Source organism: Neovison vison, chromosome 14 (genome assembly GCF_020171115.1).
Source record: "Neovison vison isolate M4711 chromosome 14, ASM_NN_V1, whole genome shotgun sequence".
NCBI classification, from domain to species: domain Eukaryota; kingdom Metazoa; phylum Chordata; class Mammalia; order Carnivora; family Mustelidae; genus Neogale; species Neogale vison.
This window is the reverse complement of record NC_058104.1, coordinates 25510551-25536513: the sequence shown is the minus strand read 5'-3', so window position 1 is coordinate 25536513 and position 25963 is coordinate 25510551. Positions and strand designations below refer to the sequence as shown.

Genomic DNA, 25963 nt, shown 5'->3' with positions numbered 1-25963 from the left:
TACTGGGATCGAGCCCCGCATCGGGCTCTCTGCTCAGTGGGGAGCCTGCTTCTTCCTCTCTCTCTGCCTGCCTCTCTGCCTACTTGTGATCTCTCTCTGTCAAATAAATAAATAAAAATTAAAAAAAAAAGAAATACGAAAGACAAGCTACAGACTGGGAGGAATTACATACAAATGACCCATCTGACAAAGGGTTACACACAGAATATATTAAGAACCGTCAAAACTCAACAGAGAAAAAAAAAATCCCGATTTTAAAAAATGGACCCAAGACTTGCAGAGACCTTCCCCAGACAAAGATACTGGAGCAAGTCAGCACATGGAAAGGTGCTCCCAGCACCCGCCGGGAGGGCAATGCCCCCTCAGACCACGGCAAGACCCCACCTTCTATTCAGTGGCTGGGGATGAACACTGCGACAGGAGCGCAAGCCCGGGAGCAGGCGGAGGCCGGAACTCAGCCCCTTGGGAGCGCACCCTCCTCTTCGGTACTGACCCCAAAGGAGCGAAAACCGTAGTCCCCATGAAAAGCACTCGAATGTTTACATTAGCTTGAAACTGTCAACAGCTGGGAACAGCCCAAGCGTCTCGTGAGTGGATCAAATGTATCACGTCCACGTAGTGGGACCCGCAGCACCGGACGGACCAGACCGTCCGTGCACCCAACCTGCACGCATCTCAAAGGAACGGCGAGGAGAGAAGGAATCCAGTCTCCAGAGGTCACCGTGGGTCCCCGCAGAAGATGTTCTGCGAAAAGACCCAGCCATTGTGATGGAGAAGAGATCCGCGGTCGCCAGGGCTTAGGGCCAGGGAGAGCGTGTGACCATGAAGGGACAGCATAAGGGAGAGTCTGGTGGTGATGGTCTGTGTCCGCGATGGATGTGTGTGTGTGTGTGTGTGTGTGTGTGTGCGCGCGCGCACGCGCGCTGGGAGCCCAAATGCATATGTGCGCTGAAATCACAGACTTTGGCTCCAAACAAAAAAGCTTTCACTGTATGCTGATTTTCTAAAAAAGGGTTTTTTGTTTGTTTGTTTTTTTTGGTTTTTTTTTTTTGCGCAAAGTTAAGGCAAGCAGGACTCCAATCAGTACAGTGAAGATCCTAATGTGGTCTTCCTGGAGCACAATGGAATGAGTCCCCCTGCTGGTTCATGGCGACCAGGAAGGTCACCCCTGGCCTCCTTCTACCTTCCCCCTCCTCAAAATCTCACAGTTGTGCACCCTGTACCCCCCCCATCCCCTTCACACACTGCCACCTCCTACCTAGAACAAGTTACTCATCTGGCTTAGTCGCAAAAATGGCCCCGATTATCCGCTGCTTTCTGCCTTACCCTGAGCCCTGTGCCTCTGCAGGGCCTTCCTGCTGACCTTGGCCTCTGGGTGGGGAATGCCGTGGCCAAGGGCCGTCAGCACACAGGACGCAGTCAGGGTCTGGAAAGTGCTATGGGGGTTGGGCTTTCCCTGTTCTGGCTCAGAACCTCCCCGGCCCCCGCTGCCCCATTACTCCCAGGCGAGGCCATTCTGGACCAGCTGCCAGGCAGCCAATCCGCAGATGTGGAAGCAAATGCAGCCCCAATCAGCTGGCCTCCTGGCCCATTGCCCAGCGTGCCAGGCTCACTGAGCGCCACCAGGGGACCGTGGGGGTTCGCCACGCAGTAACCCCACGGCCTCAGATCTGGGCTACCTCACCCAACGGTCTCCATCCCCAGGTATCCCTCACAGACCTCCCCAACGAGTGCGGGCAGAGCACAGGGAGCAGCGTGCTGGCCCACTGAGGACGGGGACGACGGACTGACCATACTTGTACAATGGGACAGGGGGGCGGGGGCTGGGCAGCGAGCTGCCGGCTTCCTGCGGGCTGCCGTCTTGCCTCCCCGGTATCTGAGAACTTCTATTACTTGTTATTTCTTCACTAACCCTAAAATAGGATGGAGGTTATTGTGCCCAAAATAACCTAATCTGCTTCCCTTGCTCCACACTGAATTTTCAGATGCTCCAATGTTTAAAAATAAAAGACAGGAAGTAGGACAGGCAACTGTAATACTATGTAAGCTGCCAACTGAAATCATTTTGGGGACGGAAGTGAGAGTCTGAACAAAGGATTAAGTGAAACGCGACCACAGCTAAAATAAGTGCCCTCGGAGAAGCCCCTACTGGGCGACACGGAATGGAATCCTCTTGCCGAAGCCGTGAGGTCTGTGCTCCTGGCCCCGCTGCACAGGTGGGGAAACTGAGGCACGCAGCAGTCATGGCACAAGCCCGCTAGGCAGTACAGCTGGCACGTGAACCGGGACTGACTGATCCAAGGTCTTGTTCTTTCTTGTTCATCCGGTGAGAAACTCCCAACAGAGCGTGGGCTTACCCCTTCCGCCCATCACACACACAGTCTACAGGACTGGAAAGGTCCGCTGCTCTGGGGGAGGAGGGCACGTGGCAGCTGGTCTCGGCAGTCTGGGGCTTGGTCATGGGGACGCCACCTTCATGCCGACAAGGACACAGAGCCTCAGCTCCCCAGATCAGCTCGACTGGTGTTTGCTAAGAAAGGGTAACTGTGGCGGGCAGACTCGGGCAGACCCACGCCGCCCCACACGCTCCGTGAGTGCGTTTGCTCGGCGCTCCTCGGAAAGCCCCGGAGCTCCGAGGTCTGCGCTGGTTCTAGGGGACGCACGCTTCGGCCGCGTAGACCGCGCGAGGGGCTGACGCCGTGACGAGTCTTCCCGCAGCCACAGCCCAGAGCGCCGCCTGTGCCCCCCACGTTCAGCGCGTCAGCCCTGTCCTGTTGACTCTCTGCATAGCCCTCTGAGGGAGCATCTCTTACCCTCCCATTTTACAGACTTGGAAATCGAGGCACAGAGTCATTAAAATGCCTAATGTGAGACCACCCAGCTGGTAAATGGCCGGGTCTCTGGGCCTGCAGCCGTTTCTCTTAACGATGATGCCGCTAACATGAAAGTCCTAAAACAAGGCACGTCCCAGACTCCAACACGATGCCTTGCTTCCTGGGGCATTGGTCATTTCTCAACCTGCCTTCCCAGAGAAAACCATCCGTGACCTCATCACAGCAAGTTCTCTTGTGTAAAAAAGAGAAATAAAACAAGGAACTGTTCTTTGTCTGTCCATGACCTGCTTTACCCTCTGAGCGATGCTGGCTAAGCCAGTGGTCTGTGCGATCCGGGGACAGTGTTCCTGGGGCCGAACCAGGACACGGGTTCTCCCTTCCACTCCAGCTGAACAGCCCGGGTCTATCAGATTCATGAAGGACGAGCAGGGGCCGCGGCCCGTGAGTGGACCAGGGAGGAAGGGCGTGGCTGCACCCCATGAGGCCAGTACGACTCGTGAACAGGAGCGGGTCCTTGAACTTCACAGGTGAGCACATCAGACTTCCTTTGTAACCCTAATAACCGGGGTCCAGTTCCCCAGAATAGAGACAAGTGCCCTCCCAGGACCTGCAGTTCCCGGCGAGCTTCTAGAAGAAGCCCCTCCTGACTGGCTGCACTCCTTTCCCCAAGGTAAGCACGCACTGCGGGCAGGCACGCAGCGACGGCGAGGACGGACAGCCGCAGAGAAGGTGGGGAAGACTCGGGCAGGCATTCTGCTGGCAAGAGTCGAGCATACAGCTGGTGACAGAGCCCTTCCTGGGGATCCGGAACCTGCCACCGGGGGGAAGGCGGCTGCACCTGGAAGCTGGGCAGGCATCCCCTGCCTGTGCACCGTTCCAATGACCCATCCCGAGGGGACCTCCGTCAGGATAGTGGGGGCTGCTGTGTCCTGAGGGCCGGCTGTCAGAGCGACCCTGGTCAGGATGTGGCTGTTGTCGTCCCCTGGGATCAAAGGGGTGACCACCTCCTTCCACTCAGCGTCTCCTCGTGTGCCCCACAGGTCCATCCTAGAAGCCTCCTGATACACAACAGGCCACCCACGGCCACCACACAAAGGAGGTGACAGCTAATTTTGAACTCGGATTTCATACTGAGCGCAGGGAGCTTGCCATCTGTAGAATTCGAAGATGTGGCCCCCGGCCAATGGACACGCTAATAACCGCCGGGGAGAGCCGAGGCTGACCCTCTCAGGCGGGACTCACACCCCTCCCTGAGGTCGCACCACGAGGGCATCATTCTCTTAAATGAGAGAAATTCTGCCTACCGAACTGGCATAAGAGGACGGGGCTTAGCCACATCTGTCAAAATTTGTAAACGCATCTGTCCTCTGAGCCAGCGTGGCTTCTGAAAGTCAGCCCTACACACCCGCGTGCCAAAATGGGTACCCACTGCACCACCCCGGGCAGCACTGCTGGAGGAGGAAAGCTCTGGAACCCTCTGAAGTGTTCCGAGAGGGCAGGGGTGGGATAAATCACGGAAGAGGCGGCGCGGGGGATACTACGTGGCTTTCGCCAGCCACGAGGCAGCTCCAGTCAATGAAAGAGGCGAACCACGGAAGACTGCACGGAATCTGGCTCTGCCTTACGGAAGCATGAACAGTTCCTACAAGATTGCATAAGCGGCTTGACGGGGACCACGGGGCGGGGCGTGGGGGTGGGCACAGTACTCAGTCCAGTGACGTGCGCTTCTTCATCTCCTCGCTTTCTGTAGCATTTCATTTTTTTAATACCATAAGTTTATCACTTCCTCCAAAACGTCTGCTCCCCAGACTCTCCTTCCCCCGTGCTTCCTTTCTGCTGGTAAAAATAGGGACACACGTACACGCTTACTACGCGCTGGGCACTGTTCTAAGGGCCTGACACACACGCGCTCCTGGCGCCCTCAGGGCCCCACCCCCAACCACATGGAGGCTACGAATGTCTCCATTGTACAGATGAACACACGGAGGCCCGGGAGAGCTTGCAACTCGCTCAACACCACACAGCCCGTCAGGGGCACAGCGGGGACACAAACCGGGCAGTGGGACACGTGATATCTCTATTATGACTCAGTGCTTGCTAAGTACTTAGTAGGCGCTCTGTTTCTCTTGAGTGAATGAATGAATGAATGAATGAATGAAAGACATGTGGCCTGGTGATGTCGTGCCCCACACGTGTTGGCCCCCGAGCCCAGGCCCATGTCCTAGTCATCTGTGTGACACCCCTGCCAACCCCTCTGCTGGCCCAGGGCCTGCCTCCACAGAGGAGGCACTCAGTAAATGTGTGTTGACTGCACACAGAGCCGACTCGGGGCATCTCTGCATCTGCCTGGCCTGGCGGGATGCTGGGCGCGTCATCCAGAACTCTCCTACCTGATAGCCAGTCCTCGGACACATCGGGGTGTCGTCCCTCCTCACCTGCCTTCACCACCCCGGCCAAGATGCCAACTCCTCTGCCCAGACCCTACGGAAGCCTCACTACCCTCCCCTTTCCAACTTTATTCTCTACCCCACATATAGAATGAAGCTTTCGAAAATGCAAACCAGGTCATTATCACACCTCTGCTCTAAGCCCTTCAGCAGGTTCACAACTCATTGAAAATAAAGCTGAAGACATTGTTAGGGCCTCTAAGGCCCCTTACGGTCTGGCTCTCTGGAGTTCTCAGTCCCATTCCCCTGCTCGCTCTGTTCTAGCCACTCTGGCCTTAATCTGACACATCCAATTTGCTCCTACCCCAGGGCCTTTGCATTTACTCTTCCCTCTAACTGCGTACCTTCCCCCAGAAATCTGCAAGATCTTCCCTCAGGCCCCTGAGGTCCTGATCATCTGATGGAAAACAACACTGTGTGATTCTAGGCTCTGACTCTGCACTACCTTTTATCAAACACCTTCACAGCAGATACATTTGTCTATTTTTCAACTTCCCTCCATAAAGGCAGAGATTTGTTGTTGTTTCAATCTTTTTTCTGTTTTGTTCTCTTTATGACCCCATAATATCCTCTATTATGACCTACTGTATCTCTATTATGGCCCCATAATATCTCTATTATGACTCAGTGCTTGCTGAGTACTTAGTAGGCGCTCTGTTTCAGTGACTGGAAGAAAATGTCTGCTGAATGCAGTCTCCTTGGACAGGGACGTTCTATGTATCCACTCAGCAGAGTGTTTGTCCTGAAGGTGTTCCCGGGTCCCCCAGTCTCTCTAGAACTCGTTAAAGCTGTACCATCCTCTTCCTCCTCCCTATTCTTCTTCCTCTGTGAACGTGACCTCTCCCCAGTCCCCACCAAGCAGAAAGAGATGGCAGAGGAGGAACATGATTCCGGGGTGGGATGCCTGGAGGACACAGAGGCCCTCTGAGTGTTAGAGAGAGCAGCTGCTGGCCCTGTCACTTTCAGACAGAGGGACCTATTCCCCGTCTCCTGGGGCCAGAGCACGGAGGATCAGAAGGGCCAGCACCCCCGGGCCACCACTTCCTCCACCTCCCTTAACAGCAGCCCCGGAACTGGCCCGGCTGGGCTAGAGGGGACCGGATGGCATTTAACCATCATCTCTCCAGCAGAGCGACAGGGTAGCAGGTGCGCCCAGAGAGGGGCCTCTGGTGATGAGCTTCCACGCAACGGGCAGCCTTCCTATGGGACAGGCCTGACCCCTCCAGAAAAGCATGACCACCCGCACCCGGGCCAACCCCTCGGGCTCCCTAAAGACCCAGAGCTGAGCCACCGCACCCGGTTTCCCCAGGGCAGGCCCTGAGTCACTGTCTGGAGCGGAGATCCCCAGCAGGGGAAGAAGGGACGGAGAAGCTGGCTTTGGGAATAATTCAGAATCACTTTAGGCAAAACACTTAAATTTTCCGAGCCTCCAGTGTTTTACTTACAGGGATAGATGGGTGGATGGATGGCTGGCTGTGTGAAGAGACAAGCCGGGAAATGTCCCTGGGGTTTTGTCAGGATTCTCTCCTCTTTCTCGTGAGGCTCGTGATTAACAGCAGCCGACACAGAGCAGACGCGGTGCCGCCGCTGTCACGTGCCCACACGGAACACCCCCGCGGGCCAGTGGCCCTGGTGCGACTCTTCCCTTTACCACACAAGACCAAATCCTTGCCCAAGGTCGCCATCCTCCCCCGCCGAAGAGCCGGGGAATATTACGGACTCCAAACTCCCGACCCTTAGGATTTGGCGATCAGCGATTTCAAACTCCTCTGCCTTTGAGGGCCCCCGAACTGATGTACATCGTGAAGCCGGCCAAGGGCAGAGGCCAGTGTTCGGAAAGGTGCCGGGCTGGGATGCTCAGCTCGCAATGTCGCAGCTCTCAACTGAGCCTCAGGCCCTTCCTGCTGGGGCACGGGCTGTGGTGTTTCCTCCCCAAGCTAAACCCCTGCTCACGGCCACTTGAATTCCAGCCAGAAATACGTCCAACGGCTTTATGAGTAAACGCAGCAGCAGATGGGGTGGGGGGAATATCAAATATAAATTTGACTTATATTTGGGCAAACACCAACCGCACTTTCTGCTGAAAATTCTGTTGGGAATTTGTGCTGTGACCCACACTCTAACCCCAGCCTCCACCCCCCCAACTCTTCCTCTCCCCTTCAGGAAGAGCAGAACACGAGGCATTTCCCAGAGATGAATTACTCTGCAGAAGACATTTTAATAATGCGCTAAATGACAGCACAACAAATCATTTAAGCCTTCACCGATTTTGTGGTCCAGGTCCGTGGAATGAGTTTTTGGATTCCGAGCCTCCCTCATTAACAGACTTTCAAAAGAGCACCTGGCATGGCCCAGGTCTCCGGGTGACATCTGCCACATGCCGCGTCTTGGCGCCCACCTTTCCCTGAAACGCGGGGAGGACGCAAACAACACGGGGCTCTGAAGGAGGCGCTACGGGGGCCGCCCCTCATCTGCTCAGCATCTGAGGGACACTCTGGTCCCCACCGGATGCACAGAGTTCAAAATGGCAAAGAAATGGCCCGCTTTCTACCATCCTGCTTTCTGCTGGCATTCGCAAGGCAGGCAACGGGAGGCGGAGAGATTTGGAGAACGAATTCAACCAGCTGATTCTCCAGCTCTCGGATTTGTGCAGATGGCAGAGTACTTGGAAGTCATGACGGCCCTCGCAGAACATAGTGAGATCCGGACACGTTAGAGAGAAACAACAACATAGCCACGTGCGTGCAAAAGCGGGCCCTGTTGGGTACTGGACTCCAGGCTGCACAAGCCCCGAGGTTTTAAGGAAGACTGATGAAGGAAAATGGGCCAGTGCTACCCACTTGCTTCCATTCCCCCGCCCCGGCCCTCTCCCTCCAAGATGGAGCGGGACCACCTTTCGGAAGTTCAGCAGCGCACCAGCTCACACAACCCGCGTGGGAGCACAGTGTGCGAGGAACGCATCGTGAGTAACAGTCCGGTCCCACGTCCGCCTCGGCGGAGAAGCCATCTGAGTGGTGGCGAAGAGGCAGGGTTGCAAACTCAAGCCTCCAGCGGGGGCCAGGCAGGTAACGCAAGCGAGTGTATGAAGCCAGCAGCCCAGCGCTGACAGCCAGGGCAGGGGAGGCTCGCCCAGAGTCCCGAAGACGACGGGAGCGGGGGTCTCCGTGCGGGCGGGCCGGCCCTGCGACGGGAGTGGGGGTCTCCGTGCGGGCGGGCCAGCACTGCTTGACTCCGGCCAAGCAAGGCTGAGCGGGCTGGGCTGGGCTGGGGTGGGATCCGTCTGCCCCAGCTGCCACAACCAAACACCACTGACTGGGGGGGGCTTCAGCAACAGACGCTGATTTCTCCCTGTTCGAGAGCTACAAGTCCAAGATCAAAGGGCTGGCAGACTGGGTTCCAGGTGAAGGCTCTCTTCCTGGCTTGTAGATGTCTGCCTTTCACTGTGTCCTCATACGGCGGAGAGAGAGAGAGGAGTCTAGTACCTCCCCTCCTCCTCTTCTTATGGGGCACTAACCCCATCCTGTCCCTCTGATAACTTCCCCCAAACCTAATGACCTCCCCAAAGCCCTACTTCCGAATGCGATCAGACTGGGGCTAGGGCTTCAACATGTGAATTCTGGGAGGATACAAGGGTTCAACCCATAACAGAACATGACCGATTCTGACACCTCATCTTCTTTCCTGACACCATCTAATATTTTGATGTTGGTATCACGTCAATGTAGACACACAGATAACAAAAGCCCACTGCGCTGGTCAAATGAAACAGCTCAGAGGGGCAGGTGTGGTCCATAGGCTGCAGGTTTGTCCCGAAACATGGGGTATGGCGCCAGAAAGCCCGGGCTCCCCATGCACTAGCTGGCTAGTCCTGGGGTCACGAGGAAACCTCTCTGGGCCTCACTCCCCTCAGCACTTCCAAGGGACCTCATCAAACTGCCGGGTTACTGGCAAGTTTATAAGGTTCCTCCTGACAGGTTCTCAGGATTGGATGAGATCAAGGAGGGGAACAGGCAGCCGGTGCCTGTGTAAACGCTCAGGAAACGGAAGGGACAGGCGGCGGGGGGCCGTCCTTTGTCAACAAGCCCACCTCCATTCAGTAGCTGAAGGCGGTTTCTTGAATCTTGAATCGGCATTTGAAAGAACTGAGGAAATGTGCCAAGATTTATAAGAATTTTATTTCCTGAGAAGAAGTTTATTTCCTGAGCTAAGAGAGTTGTGGTTTTTTTGTTTTGTTTTGTTGTTTGTTTTTTTTTAACTAGAAATTTCTCAGGGCGAACTCTCGAGCAGAAGGCCAGACGCAGCTTTCTGCAGGCACACACAAATAGCAAATTCCCACGTGGAGAGTCACCAGCGCCCGCACTTGGCCAGCGTCGGCTTCCACTGCCCCAAAATGAACCAATGGGCAGACTCCGACCCAGAATCCCAATTCAATAAAGACGGAGGAGGCCGGGGCAGCATCATGTGGACGGCGAGAAGCCGAAGGACCGAAACGCCTAATCCCAAGCGGGGTCTAGACTAGTGTTTACTCAGACGCCTGCTGTCAGTGGTGTGTCATGTGCTACAGTCTCTTACTGAAATTCTTTGTATTTTTTTTTAAAGCCTGTGACATCAAACCCTACGTTCTCTGTGCTAATTAGGCATAAAAGGTTTCTCCCTCAGCTCCAGTGAATGGCAACTGGCACGGCTGAGCTTGCCCCACACTGAGATGCACGTACAGTTTCCACCACCCCACGGGCCAGTGTTTGGCAAACACTCAGCCAAGACGCCGGGGCTGCCCACAGCCGGCAGGAAGGACACCAGCTTGCTGTGACAAGTCTTCCTTCCTTCTCGGATCAGGCTCTTCAGACTGTCTAACTCGGTTTTCATCAGAAAATTTAGCCCAAACTCACAGGACTCAGTGACAGGTTAATCTCCAACACCATCCCAGCCAGGAGGCTGCCCCTGGAAGAATGGGAGCGCCCCCTGTGAGCTATTACAGCCCGTCTGAAACACCAAAGCCAAGGCCCCAGCATCACAAGGGAGTGAGAGAAAAATGCAGTTTCCCATCCAATGCATGCAGGAAACAAAAGTGCCTTTTACCGGAGGCAGAATACAGGCTTTGTCTTCTCACAGAAGCCCTAAAACAATTAGGAAAACAAAAGCAAGCTGCAAGCAGTAAGGGGGCCAGTCAGGCCAACGTCTGTCTGGTTGGGAGTTCAAGTGTGACCCAAAGGCGCGCCCCAGGACAGAAGCAAAGCTCCAGGCCTGAAGTGAGAGCATCACGGGTCCCCAGGACAGGCCCCCAAGCCCTGACTGAGAGCTAGACTACAAAGAAACTGATTTACCCCAACCCGTCACACAGACCCCAGACCAGCGCTTCTCAACTAAGGGATCCACAGGTTTGCCATATGGGATTTTCCATCTTGTGTTTCCATATGATGCTAATGTTCTAGAAACGATATGATCATGTTCTACAGCATCTGAAGGCTCAACGAAAAACCAAAGGCCACTCCGTCACCTTGGTCCCGATCCCAGGGTGTAAGCGGGTCAGGCTAGAGACAGACTTAACAGCACAGAGTGGACTCATCGGTGATCAGCCAGTGACGACACCTGACGGCCGCCTGCCCCCAGGTGCGGCGCAGATGTCCCCAGCAACGGGAGCAGAGAAGAGGGGGCAAGGACACCCAGGCGCTGCACGGGGCGAGCGGAAAGAATGTGCCGTGTGCCACTGGGAGCAGAGCTTTGGCTTCAGATGTGCTGACAACTCAGAAGCGTCATGATTTAGTAAGTCCTTCACACGTCAACAACGCCTTCCACTTTCTTTCCAATTTCATGAGACAGAAGAACAAGAAATTTACACCCGATTTTAAGTTAGGTCACAGTTACATTATTTTCATGTTACTATGACTTAAGTCAGTGCCGGGGGGGAGTCCGAGAATGTCTCCTTGCATCAGTTACCCACCGAGGCAACAGCGACGGACCTATTTGGTTCCGGAACATTCTGTGAGCTGCAGAGAAAATCAGTCTCTCCTTTGATCAGAAGGCATGAAGCAGAAAACCGCACCGGCCTAATTTAGTTGCAGACCTCAGCTCAACCACGCTCGAATGCAGACGCGCGTTCTCCAAGCCCTTCCTGCAGTCTGCAATATCGTGGCCCGTGGCTCCGGGAGCACCTGGGCCGCAGCGTGGCGAGGACACACACACACACACACACACACACGTGCGCATGCACGCACACACCTCACTGGCCGCCTCGGAGGAGGGGAAGGAGGACGCGCCGGGCGGAGGGCCCGCGCGAACCGTACTTACACAAAGAAAGGCATGAGCCGCACGAGGGTCTCCTTCTTGGGGCTGGCGGCGAACTCGGGGGCCACCTGGATGACCTTGTTCATGACGCTGCGCAGGTAATTCTGGAGCTGCTTCCTCCGCTCCTCCACAAACTTGGCATCCTGAGGAAACACACACACGCCGGCATGCTCAGGTGTGCTCTCTTCGCCCGTCCAAAAACAGCCCGAGAAGACCAGCAGTCAGTCACCACCGGGCGGCAAGCTCATGTGTGCGGAGCGACCGCCACGTGCAGACGGTGCCTAAGGCTTCCCCTGGGCGATCACGCTGAGCACCAGGGAAGATGTTCGTGATATTCCTACTAAGGGCCCAGCAGGTCCCTATGACCCCCTACAGGGTGCCCCTGAATGAATGAAGTCTTACCACTGTGGCTGTTATGCATGAGCACCTACCACGTGGTGATGGGGCCTAGGGATCGAACCATGATCCCAACGCTCACTGCTGTGTCGCTGGCAGAGGTCACAGTCCAGCGTGGGACACGCCAATATACCCGTGACCACACAGGCCCAGGTAATTGTCCATCCCACTAAATGCCGCCTTCCAGAGACAGTGCTTAATTTGCCAACATGGAAATTTTCCAAAATCTGAATCAGTTGCCACTATTTAAGAAAGGTTTTATTTGTAAACCGTGCCTTCTCTTACGACACTAGGCTACGTGGCCGCAGGGGGCCACACCCGGTTGTGGCTGGGCAGCAGGGCTCCAGCCGCAGGCATGGGCCCCCAGGTCCATGCAGTCTCTCCAGCCCTCCGTGCTCCCGGGCTCAGTGCACCTGACTGTCCTCGCTCCCACTCCCCACCCCGCCCCGAGTCCTCTTGCCTCTCGGCATTGTAGCGCCGGCCTCTCTGGGCACTAGGACTGGACCTGTGTGACGATCTACTGTCCCCAGGTCGCCATCCCTAAGAATTTTGAAATGAGAGTCCCCACCACTTCTGGAGCCCACCCTGCCCATTCCCATCTGCGCTGGGGGCCCTGGCTTACCACGCGGAAACCCTGGCCAGCACCGGGAGAGACGGGACACTCAGAGCCATGTGGGGGTAAGGAAGAGTAGAGAGAGGGCAGGAGGGGGACCGGGGTCATCTGTCCCCATGAGACCACCAGAGGAGACACACTCCGACTCATGTCACATGACAGAGGAGGGAGCGGCACGTAAAGAGGGTCTGGGAAGCGTGGGCACGAATGAGGTCCCACAGACGGAGCGGGGCGCTCCCCCCGGCCCCCTCCCCCGGCACAGAGCTCACCCCCGTAGGAGCTTGGCAACAGTGTGCTGAACGAGGCTGCTTCAGAGGCCCCCACGGACCTGCCCAGCACCTGCCCTGATCTTGAGAGAAGAGCGCCCACAAAGCCCTGCCAAACCCTGAGCACGGCAGGCAGAGTCTGTAAGTGCTACTCGGCTCAGCAAACAAACCTACAAGATGCTGGGTGAGAGCTGGATTTCAGAGAAACAATGCAGAATTTTCTAGTATTCATAACTCCGTATTCAATAATTCATGACTCAATAACTTCTCAGTATTCAACTACGTACCACACAATAAAACTTCCCGTGCGATATTTGGGACATACTTGAACTAAGAAATTATTCATCGTTTATGTGAAATTCAGATCTCACCGGCAGCCCGTGTTTCATCTGGCAGCCCTCCCGGAGCACGAGGCGGGAGGAAGGGTCACAGAACTGTGGATGGTGGCAAGCGGCCCCCACCCCAAGCCCAGGCTCTTTCCGGGCCACAGCAAGGTCTCGCCCAGGGCCACCCCCGCAAGCCGCCTCAGTGTGACCCTCCTCCTCTCCTCAGGAGGGTGAGAACACTGACCCCTGCGGAGCCCCCAGGAGGGATTCTGATCTCCCGCAGCCACCGGGGCGGGGATGGGAGCGCCCTGGGCCTGCGCTCCCTCCCTGGTCTGACCACCCGGTGCTGCTCTGCCATCCTGCATCAAGGAGCATGAGCCTCTCCTCCTCAGGAAGTCGGAGAATGTGCCAGGTGAGTGCCCCATGGAGCTCCTGAGGCCCAGGTTCTCATCGGCACAAAAGCCCAAGAGGCCAGCCAGAGAGACTATCTGGCAGGACAACAAAGGAGCCCATCGGCCCCCGCTGAGCTCATGGAGGTCTCTCCCCTCCCACCACACAGAGGGTTAGGCCACTCCAGAGGCAACACGCAGAGTCAGAGACCGGAGGTGACTCCTCGTGCGCCTGTGGGGCTGGGCGGGCAACAGGATCCCAGGGGGCGAGGACACTCAAAAGGGAGGTGGGGGGTTGCCACCTGGGGGTCAAAAACGCCCATTTTCACTTGTCTCAGAGCCTCCTCTCCCCCCGGTCCCAGGGCAGCAGCGAGGTGGCAGAAAGGCTATCACCCTGGGAGAAGCCGACCCCTTGCACAGACTCATTCTGCCTGAGGGCCGCTGCCTGGAAACCCGGCCAGCCCCGCGAGCACCCAACGCGGCAGCAGTCTCACTTTGACAAGGGGGCAGCTTCTCCGGAGCGATTCAGAGTGAAGCTATCTGTGGACTCTTTACGTGTGCCCTGTGCTCAGTGCACTCCTTGCCTCGCACGCGTACAGCCCGTCTGAGGCTGGAAGCAGAAGCTCAGAAAGGGTAAGGAACGTGCCCGAGAGCTCAGAGTCCGGAGGTGGACGATCAGGGTCCTGGGTCCTTAACCCGCCCAGAGTGGGAGCACCCGCTGCCCGAAGACATTCTTCAGCGCACAGAAGAAAAAGCTGCGAGTCTTCCGAACCACAGGCTTCCCCGAACCAGGATTCCCTCGGGGTCAGCACTAGCAGAAGCTGGGGACCATGCGATGACAAGGAAGCCCGTCACCATGTCACCTCAGTGCCTGGGGGCCACACTCTCCCGCGGGTCTCTGATTCGGAGGTGCCGGCAACCAGACTCCCCACAGAGGCTGCAGTGGGGCAGGGAGGAGCTCAGAGCTCTCCGTGGGAGACGGCCTTTTTTCCCTGTCTGTCATTTCATTCTTAATTTATTATGGAAATTTCAAATATGGCAAAGAGCAGAGCAAATCGTATCATGAATCCCCATAAGCCTCTATCTAATAAAAAAGTCATAACCCCTTTCTGTATACTTCATCACTACTACCTTTGTGCTGAGGTCTTTTACAGTAAATTATAGTCATCGTGACATCTCACCACAGGGGGCTGTGGCACGCCTTCCCGAAACCCGAAGAACATTTTCCTATTTAACCACAGTTCCATCAGCACCTCTAAAAAAAACGAATGCTGATTTGCTGGTGTGATCTCATACGTAGCCCAGGTTTAAAGATCCCAGTTTCCAGTGCCTACTGCTTCCGGAATATTTTAAAGAGAGGCTGTGGTCCGTCCCAGAAGGGGGCTGGTGAGTCCAGCAGGTTGGAAGCAACACTGTCCAGAAGAGACTCCCCCGCTCGGGGAGAGCCACGCTCTGACCTGCTGGTGAAGACAGTCCTTCCTACTCTTCCCACAAGCTACTGTGGCCTGTATGGCCCCCAAATACTAAAACCAGGGTGTTTCAGCCTAAAACCCAGATTCCTGGCATCCCTTGAAAAACTGAGCGGTCTTGCCCTCCTTAGCTGCCCCCCTTAGTCCGATCCCCTGCCTGGCCTCCTTGGCCCCTAGGAAACCATCCGAGAGACCACACTGTGGGATGATGGCACCTGATGACGTTCCCTGCGGCAGGCAGAGTGACCTGCGTTGCCATTTACCAGCTCCACCGTCAGGTGGCTAAACTGGGGAGGGGGGAGACTCGGGCTTCTCATCCGTAAAACGGGGCTAAGGATGGAGCCCAACTCACTGGTGATAACCTAGGCTAAGCCCCAGGTGACAAACGTCATTGGCCGGGTGGAGAGAGATGAAGATTTGTGGATTTCCGCCAGCATGTTTTCCCTTGAGGCGTTTCTGTGTGGACGGGGTGATGACCGGCAGGCAGACGGTGGATGCCGAGGCGGGGGCAAGTGCTACGAAGCTGTGATCCACGGGGGCTCAGCGAAGCTCGAGGGAAGTTTGCAAGAGGGACGGAGAGAGGGCTGGAGTCAGAGGAAGTCAATCCTGGAAACAGTCCTTTGGCATCTCTTGGAGAAAAGACACGTCCGTCAGAGGGTCTAGGTGGGGACCCTCAGGTGGGGAACAGACACTCCACGGAAAGGGAAGAACAGATGCGAAGGACAAAGGCAGGAGGTGTGGTGGGCAGCAGAGGGCAGGCCCCGCATCTGAGCGAGAGCAGACTAGTGGCGGTTGGGGTGGGTCGTGCACAGCCTCACAGACCATCGCAGACGGAAGCGGCAGGAGGACGGATGCAGAAGACGCGGGATCTCACATGCACTTAGGAAGACAGCTCTGGGGGACACAGGCTACAGGCAGCCTTCAATGGTCACGACTGTCCTAGCTCAGAATTCTATAGTGGTTCCCGTGAACTCTATCCATCCCCCCAACACGCGCAGCTAAACTGTTAGCACGGGTCCGAGGGAACGGCACAATGTGGCCACAGCATGCCCTGCCGACCTCACTTCACGTCTCCCCGCTCCCCCTCCAGCACCCACCCAACACTGTCAACCCGTCTGCCCCTGCCCCCGCATCACACACACCCCCTCCTGGAGCCATATGACCTTCCCAGAGCTGTTCCCTTGGCCTGGAATGCCTTGCAATTCTGGTCTCTGCTCTTGTGCCACCACCTCCATGAAGCCCTCCAAGACACACTAGCTAGGGATGCCCGGTTCTCTTCTCTGCGGTCCTCACTGCTGCCTGGAACGGTCTCGCTGGCTTCTCATGTGCCTTTTGCTCCCCCACGTCCCCTCATCGATTCTAAGTCCCAGAGAGGCGGGTCATTCCCTGTCTAGTTTCCCCCCGGTATCATCAGAGTCTAACACAGTGCCTGAAGATCACAAGAGACCTCATAAACACTTACTGCAAGAATGAATAAATGCAGGGAATGAATTCAGGGGAGGAAAGGCAGGGCAGCAGGCAGAACGGTTTGAAGGCTATGGCCAAGTCCAACGAGAGAAGAGAAAGACCCCAGAGAGGAGCGGGATGGAGGAAGGGAGGCTCCACACGGCCTCGGGCAGCAAGCGGAAGACAGGTAATAAAATGCACAAGGACAGGGAGCTGGTCCTTCAGAGACCCCACTTGTCACATGGGGTGCCCGGGAGGAGCTGGGTGTCCCGCTGGGAGCCTGCCCCACAGGGTTGGGTCAGTGCTGAAAGGGCCCTGAGGTATTTCTGAGTTCACGGTTTGGGCTCCAGGCTGCAGCCTAAACATGGCACAAGAAACGGCCGTAGTGGATGGAAGCCGAGCTCACGGAACCTGCCAGACCTGTCCAGGGGCCGCTTGTGAGCTCTTGCGGCCGTGGCCCCACTGTCATTTCTGCAGCATTCCCGTCGCAATGCTACCGTCACTTGGCGTCCAGGGCCGCTAGTAGTGCGGGGGGTCAGGCCTCACTTTGGGAAAGAACACCCAGGGCTCTCTGGATGGGAGTATTTTCTTCCCTCTGGAAAAGGGGAATTCTGTTTCGAGCCTCAGGAAAATAAAGGCGCCATCACATCAGGAACAGCAACTGTGAGGGGGCGCCCGGGTGGCTTGGCTGGCCGAGATCCAAGTCTTGACTTCAGCTCAGGGCGTGACCTTGGGGTCAGGACACTGAGCTGGGCAACGTGGGGAGCCTGCTTGGCCCCCTCCCTCTTCTTCTCCTGCTCATGCTCACTCTCTCAGATAAATAAATAAAAATCTTAAAAAACAAAAAAGAGCAGCTTCACAAATGATGCAATACTGTAAACCAGACCGTCAGGCATGCTTTCTAGAACAAACGCTCAGCCCCAGACCCCCCCCCCGAGCCCCACCCCGCTGACAGGGGGGCTGGGCCTTCCTGCGAGCTGCCTGCTGGTGGGCAGAGGTGACTCTGTAATTCTGAGTTCCTTTTCATTCTCATCGAAGAACACCATGGTGTTTTATAAAATAAATGGGAGGTCTGCTTCCATCAGGAGCGGCAAACTGCTCAGGCCCTGTGGAAGGACGGCGACTGCAGTCAGGTGACCTGTCACACTGTCCCTGGCTGGAGAATTCTGGAACATTGATTAGACTCCCACAGAGCCCAGCAGGAGGACCCTGGCTATGAGATCCCCTCCCATGCCCGATTCTGAGCAGACTGGCTCACCCGCCCTGTTTCTTCTCCCTGGGAACAAGGAGGATGAGCCCAGGCCAGGCTTGGCAGACACCACGCGAGCCAACCACATCCAGGCCTTGCCAGGAGAATGCACGGACCCTGTGACCCTCCCCTCTCCCTTCTCTTCCCTTCCTCTGGGAGTGCAGTGGTTCTACAGGAAGGCAGCAGAGCCACTGGAGAGGAAGCCACCTTCCCCCACACTCCTCGCCCGCACTGGGTATTAGCTGAATGAGAAATTAATTTCTCTGCCGAAAGCCAGAGGCTTCCAGATTTCCACCATATGCTGTTAGAGGCCCTCCTGCTAATTCTGCGGGTTCCCACCGGGCATGCTCCCTGGCAATCTGCTGCAGACCTGCCTGTGTCCAAGGCAGTGTGCCTTGAAAGAATGTACACTGGTGAATAGACATGGCCCCTGCCCTCGAGAAGCTTCCAGGCTGGTAGAGGAAGGAGTCAAGAAGTGGGTACATGACTCTATCACGGTAAGTGCCACAGGAGAGCTGGGTGTGGGACAGACAGGAGGAAGACGGACGGACTGGCTTGGGTGGTGGGGAAAGGAAGGCCCCTGGGAGGGGTAGCTTCAAAGGTAAGGCCGGAGGAGAGAGGGGAGGGGAGATCTAGAGGCAGGGAGACCGGTGGGGAGGCTTCTGTGGTCACCCAGGCAAGAGGTGCTGGTGGCATGGCCCAGGCTGCCATGGGCGAAGGGAAGCAAATCCACTCGAGTTCTCGGTCAGACATGTGGGTGGGCTGGACTCACTTGCTTCCTGATTCAATGATCCAGCTGCTTCCTGGTTCATTCATTCATTCAACAGACTGCTCGGGGCCTACTGTGAGCCGGGCGCTGCGAATACCCAGGGGGACAAGGCCTGGGTCCTGACCTCATGGGGTTTCCAGTCGGCTGGAAGAGGTCAGCGAGGCAGTCACTGTGACAGGAGTGCACGGGGTCTCCTGTGGGGCCGGGGGGCTTCCCCAGAGGCTGGCGTCCTCTCGCCAGCATCACAGCGGCGGCAGCAGGGGGCTGGCACTCCGCACATGCAGGGAGCCACTCCTCCTCGGGCCCCAGGCTGCGCACACTTGGGCACGGTTTCACTGGAGGCTCAGAAGCCCACTGAAACAGGCACTTGCGCGGGAGGAAGCAGAGGCAGAGGCTGAAGGGCCAGGGCCCACACGCCCACGGCGACGGAGCCTGCAGCCTGGGCCGGCGCCTGCGTCCCTCGGCTCTGAGACAGGGGGAGAGAGGCGCTGCTCAGGGAAGGGCCAGGACGCGTCAAGGGCCACGGCTGGAGGAAGTCCAGAGGCAGGAGCAGAGCGGGCACAGCTCGCGGAGGCATACCGGGGAGGTCATGCAGAGAACGTGGACTCTGCCCTCAGGGGAATGGGTATGTTTAAGCAGGAGACGCAATCGGCTGTTCCTTCCCTAAGACAGAGAAGGAGTTCAGACTCCTGAGTGTAAGAGCTCCGTTCGGGCCCTGTCTCTCCGCTTTGCCTCCGAGCACTGAAAACCAGCCTTTCCTCCCTCCCGGATGGGTCAGCTGCGAGGCGCAGACGCCGCTGATCTCAGCTGCGGGCCCCGGCCCGCCCTCCGGGGACATGGGGACAGGCCGCCCCGCCCCGCACACACTCACACTGGTGAGCTCCGTGAGCCATGCTCCCTCACGGGTGTGATGCCTGAGCCCTTGTTTCCAGGGAGACCGTTATGTAATCGCAAACTGGGAAGCCAGGAGACACAATCCCGGCAACTGGCACGTCCAACGCTCTCCACGAGGCATCTGAGAGCAATGAATTGCCAGGCAATCTGATGGACCCTCATCTGCTTCCCAAACGCCACCGAGCCCCTTGTATAAGCTTCTGATGGGGTAATTCCGGCAAAGCTGCTCAAAGATCTTCACTTGATTAACGCGGGGAAATAATAAAGGTGCACACTTCGGGCTGGGAAGCTGGACGAGTGACTGTCTGGTTTCACCAAGTCTCACGGAACAAGCTTTTCTCTTGGGTGCTCGCGGCTGGAATGTGCCACATGTGAAGGGAGGAGGGAGGGGAGGGGGCTCTGTCTGCCGAGTTTGGGGAGGGGCGGGGGAGGAAGGCTGAAGTCTCTAAATGACTCTTAGTGAGAATGTCACGCCCTAGGTCTCTACAAATACCCCCGAATTCAGGAACCAAAGTCACTGCCCTTCTGAAGGGACAAGGGAAGCAAGGTTCTGTCATGATTCCACCCCAGCGGCTTAGCCCGTCCCCCTTTACCAAGCCCGTAGTCGGTCATCAACGCGGAAGGACGGAGCAAACCAAGAAACAGAAGTGACCGTTCGGAGGTCACGGTCTCCCCCTCTGACATCACGGAGCCCAGGGAATTGTGTACGTTGCACGTGTCGCTCACGGACCAAGGAGCCAGCAGGCACCAGGGTAGAGTCCCTTTGCTATCTGCAGTCCTGGGATGCCAGGCTGCACTGGGGCCTGTGGGTACGGGTTCCAGAGGAGGGCACCACGAAGGCTGCCCCAGAGGGGCCACATTTGCAGGAGGCTGCTGGGCCAGGTGCCGTGCTGGGTGCCCAATGACAAGTCACAGCACCAGCTCTCCGTCTGGGAGTGCATGACAGGCAGGCATATCACCAACGGAACTCTGGGGTACACCACGCCCGGGGCTTCTAGTGTAAAGCGGCCTCTGCAGCCAGACCGGTGTGGGAGCGCATTAGCAGGAAGCACAATGGGCCCTGGTCCGGGCTGCAGGGGGTGGTGAGCAGGATTTCTGCAGACGGTGGTGGGGGGAGGCACTGGGAGGGCACGCCTGGGGGATGGTGAGCAGGGCTGAGGGAGCTGGACAGAAGGGTGGTGGACGGCTTCGGTCTCTGAGACTTTGCACTTGCTGCTCTGGTCTGGAATGCCCTCCCTCGGGATACGATTCACGTCACTCCCTGTCTCCCCACTTCTGCCCAAAGTCCCTTCTGCTCCAACAAGAGACCCTCCGGTCCACTCTGCGGCCCTCCCTACCCCTTTACTTTTCGCAGTGATGACCGTATGTGGCTCTGATGCCTGGCAACGGTACCTGGCATCCAGCAGGTGCTTGGTAAGTGCTCCCTGACTGAACGGACGCTGCTTGAACACTCTTACCTCTACGGTCCCTTCTGCTCCTCTCCTAATTCACAGCTAGGGAAACTGAGGCACAGAGATGCTAAGGAGTTTGCCTGCGCTCACAGAGGTGGTGATGAGCAGTCTGGAAGCAGAGTCGAGGCCGAGCTCGTGGCTCACTCTAGAGCCCAGGCCCCGACCACTTAGCTGGGGTTTCGAGTCCTTGTTAAAATGCAGATCTTACTCCTGGAAGAGTAGGCAGCGGCCCCTCATGAGAGCTGGCCCCCTAGGTTACCCGGAAGGACAGGCTCCTGGGGCCCTGGTGGGGATATTACCAGATGCTAAGCGTACCCACGCTTAGAGGTATCCCCAGCTCAACTCTCGTAGGATTCTGGGTTGCCTTTTGGGACAGCTCTGCTCTACCTTTTCTCCAGCCTGCACTTTTGAATGGATTTGTTCTGCAGAGCCTGCTGGTTCTCAGAGAGGACCCCTCCCCCGCCACGTCCCCATCCCCATCCCGTCCCCGTCCTCCCACAGCACGGAGTTGCCATGAGCTCTAGAGGAAGGGGCTTGGCAAATCCTCCAAGTAAATGGCCACGAAAAATTAGTGTCCAGAACTCTCCAGCGATGAGGCGACACCAGACAGACCACTTTCTTCACCTCAAGCCTACAGCCATCCAACGCTACCTGTGTTTGGGCACAGGTGAGAGGCGCGGGCTGGGGCCTGGTCTCATGCTGCTCCCCACCCCGTGCGCGTCCCTGGGTCCCATCAGAGCCTCAGTTCTCTCACTCGCAAAGGGAGGGGCGGGTCTGAGGAATCCTCAGTTTCCTTCCTGGGCGGACACGTGAGAACCCCTGCTTTAGTCAGGCGGTGGCCCCTTTCATTCCGAGCATCAAGACTAATTAGAGGAGACAGAGACGTCCCTAAGTAATCTCACCCCGCGTTACTCCCCCCAGCTGACAGGGCTTCTCCACGGCCCAGCGGACAGCAGACGCCGAGCCCCAGATGGAGGCGACTCGGCATGTGTTGAAGGGAACACGCACGATGGTCCGGTCGCCTCCAAAATCAACGCAGGAAGACCCGTGGCATCCTGCGTTACCGCAGGCCTTTTAACGCTTCCGGGCTCCGCAGCAGGGGCCGCCTTCAGAGAGCAAACGGCACGAGCTCATCCCTCAGTCCGTTACCTCCTGCAACCCTTACATCTCCCGGTGCCTTTTCATTATTTGGCTTCTTTTAGTGTTTGGGCCCAGGAGGCCCTTCCGTACTTGGTACCCATCCCGCACTGTTCTCCCCAGCTTCCAGGGAAATCGACCTCCGCTGCTCTGGCCTGGGGAATGGAAGGCTGAGGGAGAGCAACAGGGAGCCCAGGGTCATCAGATGGCGGGAGCACCGGGCCTGTGCTCGGTCCTCAAGGGCAGGTGGCGAGGTGGGGTCACTGCCATCATCATCACCCCTTATACAGGTATAAACTGAGCCCAGAGACGTCACTCGCCATGCCCAAAGGCAACACCTGGAAAGCAGCGATACTGGGATCTGTGGACCTGGGTTGTCCAATGCCAGAGCCCGGCTCCCAACCAGCTGGCAGTATTTTCAACCAGATCAATCTGAAGGAGAAGGAAAGCATCAGGGCTCAGACAGAGAGCTGGGCCCATGTGCAGCTGGGAGCTCGCAGACACCACCGAAGGGCCGAGCCCCATGACAGAGGTGGGGACTGACGACCTTCAGGGTCATTTCCTTTCCCAAAGCCACGCAAAGCATGGAGTGCCGGAACCTAGAATCTGGACTCTCTGTCTTTGCACTACATTGCTACTGTCCTAAATTGCCCCCCCCACCATTTTGTGAAGAATTTTCACGTAGGGAAGGCAAAGGAGACCGTGAACTTGGCCTGTCTGACAGGTAACACGAACTCCCAAGAAACTACAAACGTCTGCGCAGCAGATAAAACACATCTCGGCAGGCCTCTCCGCGCATACTCTGGGCTGCTCTGGGGTCCGTCCTCTGTACCCGTTATCTGGTTCAGCCTCAAATCGAGCTTCCGAGGTAGGTTCTATTGTGTGTCCATCTCAAATGAGCAATCAGGACCGGGGGGACGAGGGGCCACGCCCAAGCTCCTGGATTCAGTGAATTACACGGCTGGGATTCGAACCAGGTCCTCCGACCCCACCAACAGTGTATGCTGCCACCCGCACGGAAAGGCCAAGGGCCTGTTGTGCCCCCTCACCCCCACCCCGCCCCACCATATCTGAGTCAGGACTTCCCGCACGACGCACAGGCAGATTTAGGACTTTGTTGGCAGCCCAAGGCTGGGTTCTGGCGGCCCCGGGGTGAAATATCGCGTATGGTGGGAAAGGGAAGACTGAAGAGGACCTCTCGGACCTGATCCTTTCCATGCTTTATTCCTGGAGAAGGCCAAGGCTTGGTACCCATACCGAATGCAAGCTCGATCCTCCCCTGGGTCCCAGAGACCCTCCTGCCCCTGCTCACACGGCTGGGGCGTTGCTGTGGTACGCCGTGTCGTAGCGAGGCCTTACGTTACACGGAGAGGCGATCAGCCGCCCAGGGCTGGGCAGCTCCAGGGGGAGCCCAGCAGGTGCAGCGAGGAGGCTGTCCGTCAGCACTCACACGCTGTCGGTGGGGGACACCGAGCCACAGAAGGGCCAGCAAACCCCAACGCCACCTGTAGGAGGCATGCCTGCGCCAGCGCCTGACTGCCAATTCCAGAAAGAAAGCCACTCTCTCAGAGAAGCAACAGTAAACCCACACAGGCCCAAGCCACATCCTCCGCCCTTCTCACAGCAACAGTAACAACAATAACTTCCTGCGAGCTCGGCACGGGCCAGATGAAGCTGGCTGAGGCGTCTGCTTGTGTTATCTAAGTGCGCCCCTCAAGGGCTGTAGGAACCGGGCCCTCACAGCCCCATGGAGCAGGTCGGAAAATGGAGGCTCTGTGAGATGAAGTGCCTTTTCTACGGGGACCCGCCGGTGAGAAACGGAGCTGGGCTTCGCAGCCACCTTTGTCTGAGTTCAGCTCAGAAGCATGAGGCCACCCTGCCTGTCAGGATTCATGGTCCCAACCGCAGGGTGCAAGGCTGGTTCGTGCATTTATCGGGAAGAGCTCCGAGGGGAAAGACAGGGCATTGCTCACCCACAGAAATGTCTCTTTTACCAACCCAGCGCCATCCGGGCCACAGATGACAGGAGCCACAGGAGGGCAGCGTGGACAGGCCAGCTGGGAAGGGGCAGCACGTCTCTAATCCTTTTGCCTGGTGCAAAAGCCGGCCCACCATGGCCAGATCACCTAGATTTTTAAGTGAGATCTCAGAATTTAAGATGCTGAAAGAGATTTGTAAAAACAAAGAGCAGGCCACACAAAGCCGCAACGTGACACGTATGATCTCATCAGACCCTCCTTAACTTCTCAGAGCCCCTCCTCGATTCATGGCAGCCGGCCCGAGGACCTGGGATGCCATTATTATTATTATTATTATTATTTATGTTATATTTGTCACAGTGCAGGACCTGGGACTCTAGGCTAGTGGCACGATGTGTTCCCAAGAGTCCCTCAGAGCTGGGCTCAGCCGAGCCACGGCTTAGCGGAGCGGTCGGGAGGGCGTCATTAGCTGCCCGTGGCCCGCAGCTTCTGCGGCTGCGGATACTGAGAATGGCAGACTCAGGGATCACTGTGAGCCACGGAGGTCGTGCCTGTAAAGCAGAAACTGGGGCTGCTCTCTGTGCACGGCGCTCACTCACGACACAACGAATTTCCTTTTTACGGTGGAGCCCACTTCAGCTTCCTCCCACCTGTAGAACGGCTCTTTTTTTGAACAATCTGGCAGTATCTGGTCGAATTACATATGGTAGAGGACACAACCAAGCCATTCCGTCCTGAGCGTCTAGTCCAGAGAAATGCTCACGCAGGACCGTTGGGATCACGGACAAGGAGATTCATTGCTGCAAGGTTTTGGAGTCAGGAGCCACTTGGGGGCTTCTCTGGGGGAGAGGAGGAGTCAGATGTGGCGAGGCACACGTGAAATTACAACTAGCAGTTACAGAGGCACAGACGGACACAGCCCCATGGGACGCTGAGTATGCTAAGTAAAGGAACAGAGACTAGAGCCCAGCACCGTGGAAATAAATACAAAATACACACAGCAACACAACACAGTGCAGAAGGAAACAAACCTATTTGCAGCTCCAGCCAAACCCAGGAGCCTGTGACAGGCAGGGGAAGGGGAGGCGGATGGGAAAAGAGATGAGCGACACAGGGCTGGAAGGCTTGGGGTGACCCATGGGGTCAGTTTGTCGGGGCTGAAGAACAGCGCTAACCTGCTTTTTTTTTTTGTACCCAAGGTCCAAGGACGGAACACAGAAAGGGGAGCAGCAGTATTTCTGTGTCTGCCCCTGTTGGCTGCCAAGACTTCCCTCCATCAGACTCAAAGACCCAAGCAGGACCTTGGGTCCACAAGTGCTCTGCCCTGAAGCAGCTCCAAGTCCAGAAGCTGCAGACGCGGAGCCTGAGCTGTAACACTCCAACTGGAAATTCAGAGCGCTCTCCTGTCCCTTATGTTCCGGTCTTGCTTCCCACGCGAGGCACCCCTGGGCCCCACTCTGCTCCCGTCCCCATTCCTCCACGCAACCCCGTGGCTGTGCCGGCCCCGGACTGGCCAGGTGATGCCAGGCTGACACATGGCCCACGCACAGAGCCACTCCCTTGTGACCGGCAAGCGAGCGCCCTTCCAACACCCTGGGTCACATCATGGTCTGTTGCAAGTGTGATGGCCCAATGGGCTCTGGTTTTAACATGCTCCAAGGTTTTAACAGTGGTGGTGGTGGCGTTACACATGACCATCTCTGTCTTAATTGTAGCCTAATTGTAGTGATGAGTATCCATTCCCAGCAGCTAGTGGTGTGGGCTGAAACGGCTGGATGGGCAAAGGGAAGCATAATGAAGGCAACAATCTCTCAATTCCCAAATCGGCCAGTAGCTAATTCCAGTGCTTGAATATCGCGCTGCAGACCAAAGGAAATAGATCTGCAAGCCATCCAAAATCAACAGGTCATCAAAAACAGATCTCCACAAGACGGGCTCATCCCCTCACCCCTGATCAGAGTCCATCAAGCCGGGCTCGTGCAAGGGGCCAGCTCCGGGCTTCTCCAGACGCAG

General features: G+C 56.8%; 1 protein-coding gene across 3 annotated transcripts in view; it reads right to left on the bottom strand.

Moving 5' to 3' along the window:
- The window catches only part of SNX29 (sorting nexin 29), a 480282-nt gene that overhangs the window by 29191 nt on the left and 425128 nt on the right, over positions 1 to 25963 (bottom strand). For 2 of the 3 annotated variants that reach the window (XM_044233549.1, XM_044233552.1), the window contains one exon: positions 11570 to 11709. The exons of the other annotated variant lie outside the window; for it this stretch is intronic. In XM_044233549.1, the coding sequence (XP_044089484.1) occupies positions 11570 to 11709 (140 nt within the window). The remainder of the gene's footprint in view (positions 1 to 11569; positions 11710 to 25963) is intronic. 3 annotated transcript variants of the gene reach the window in all.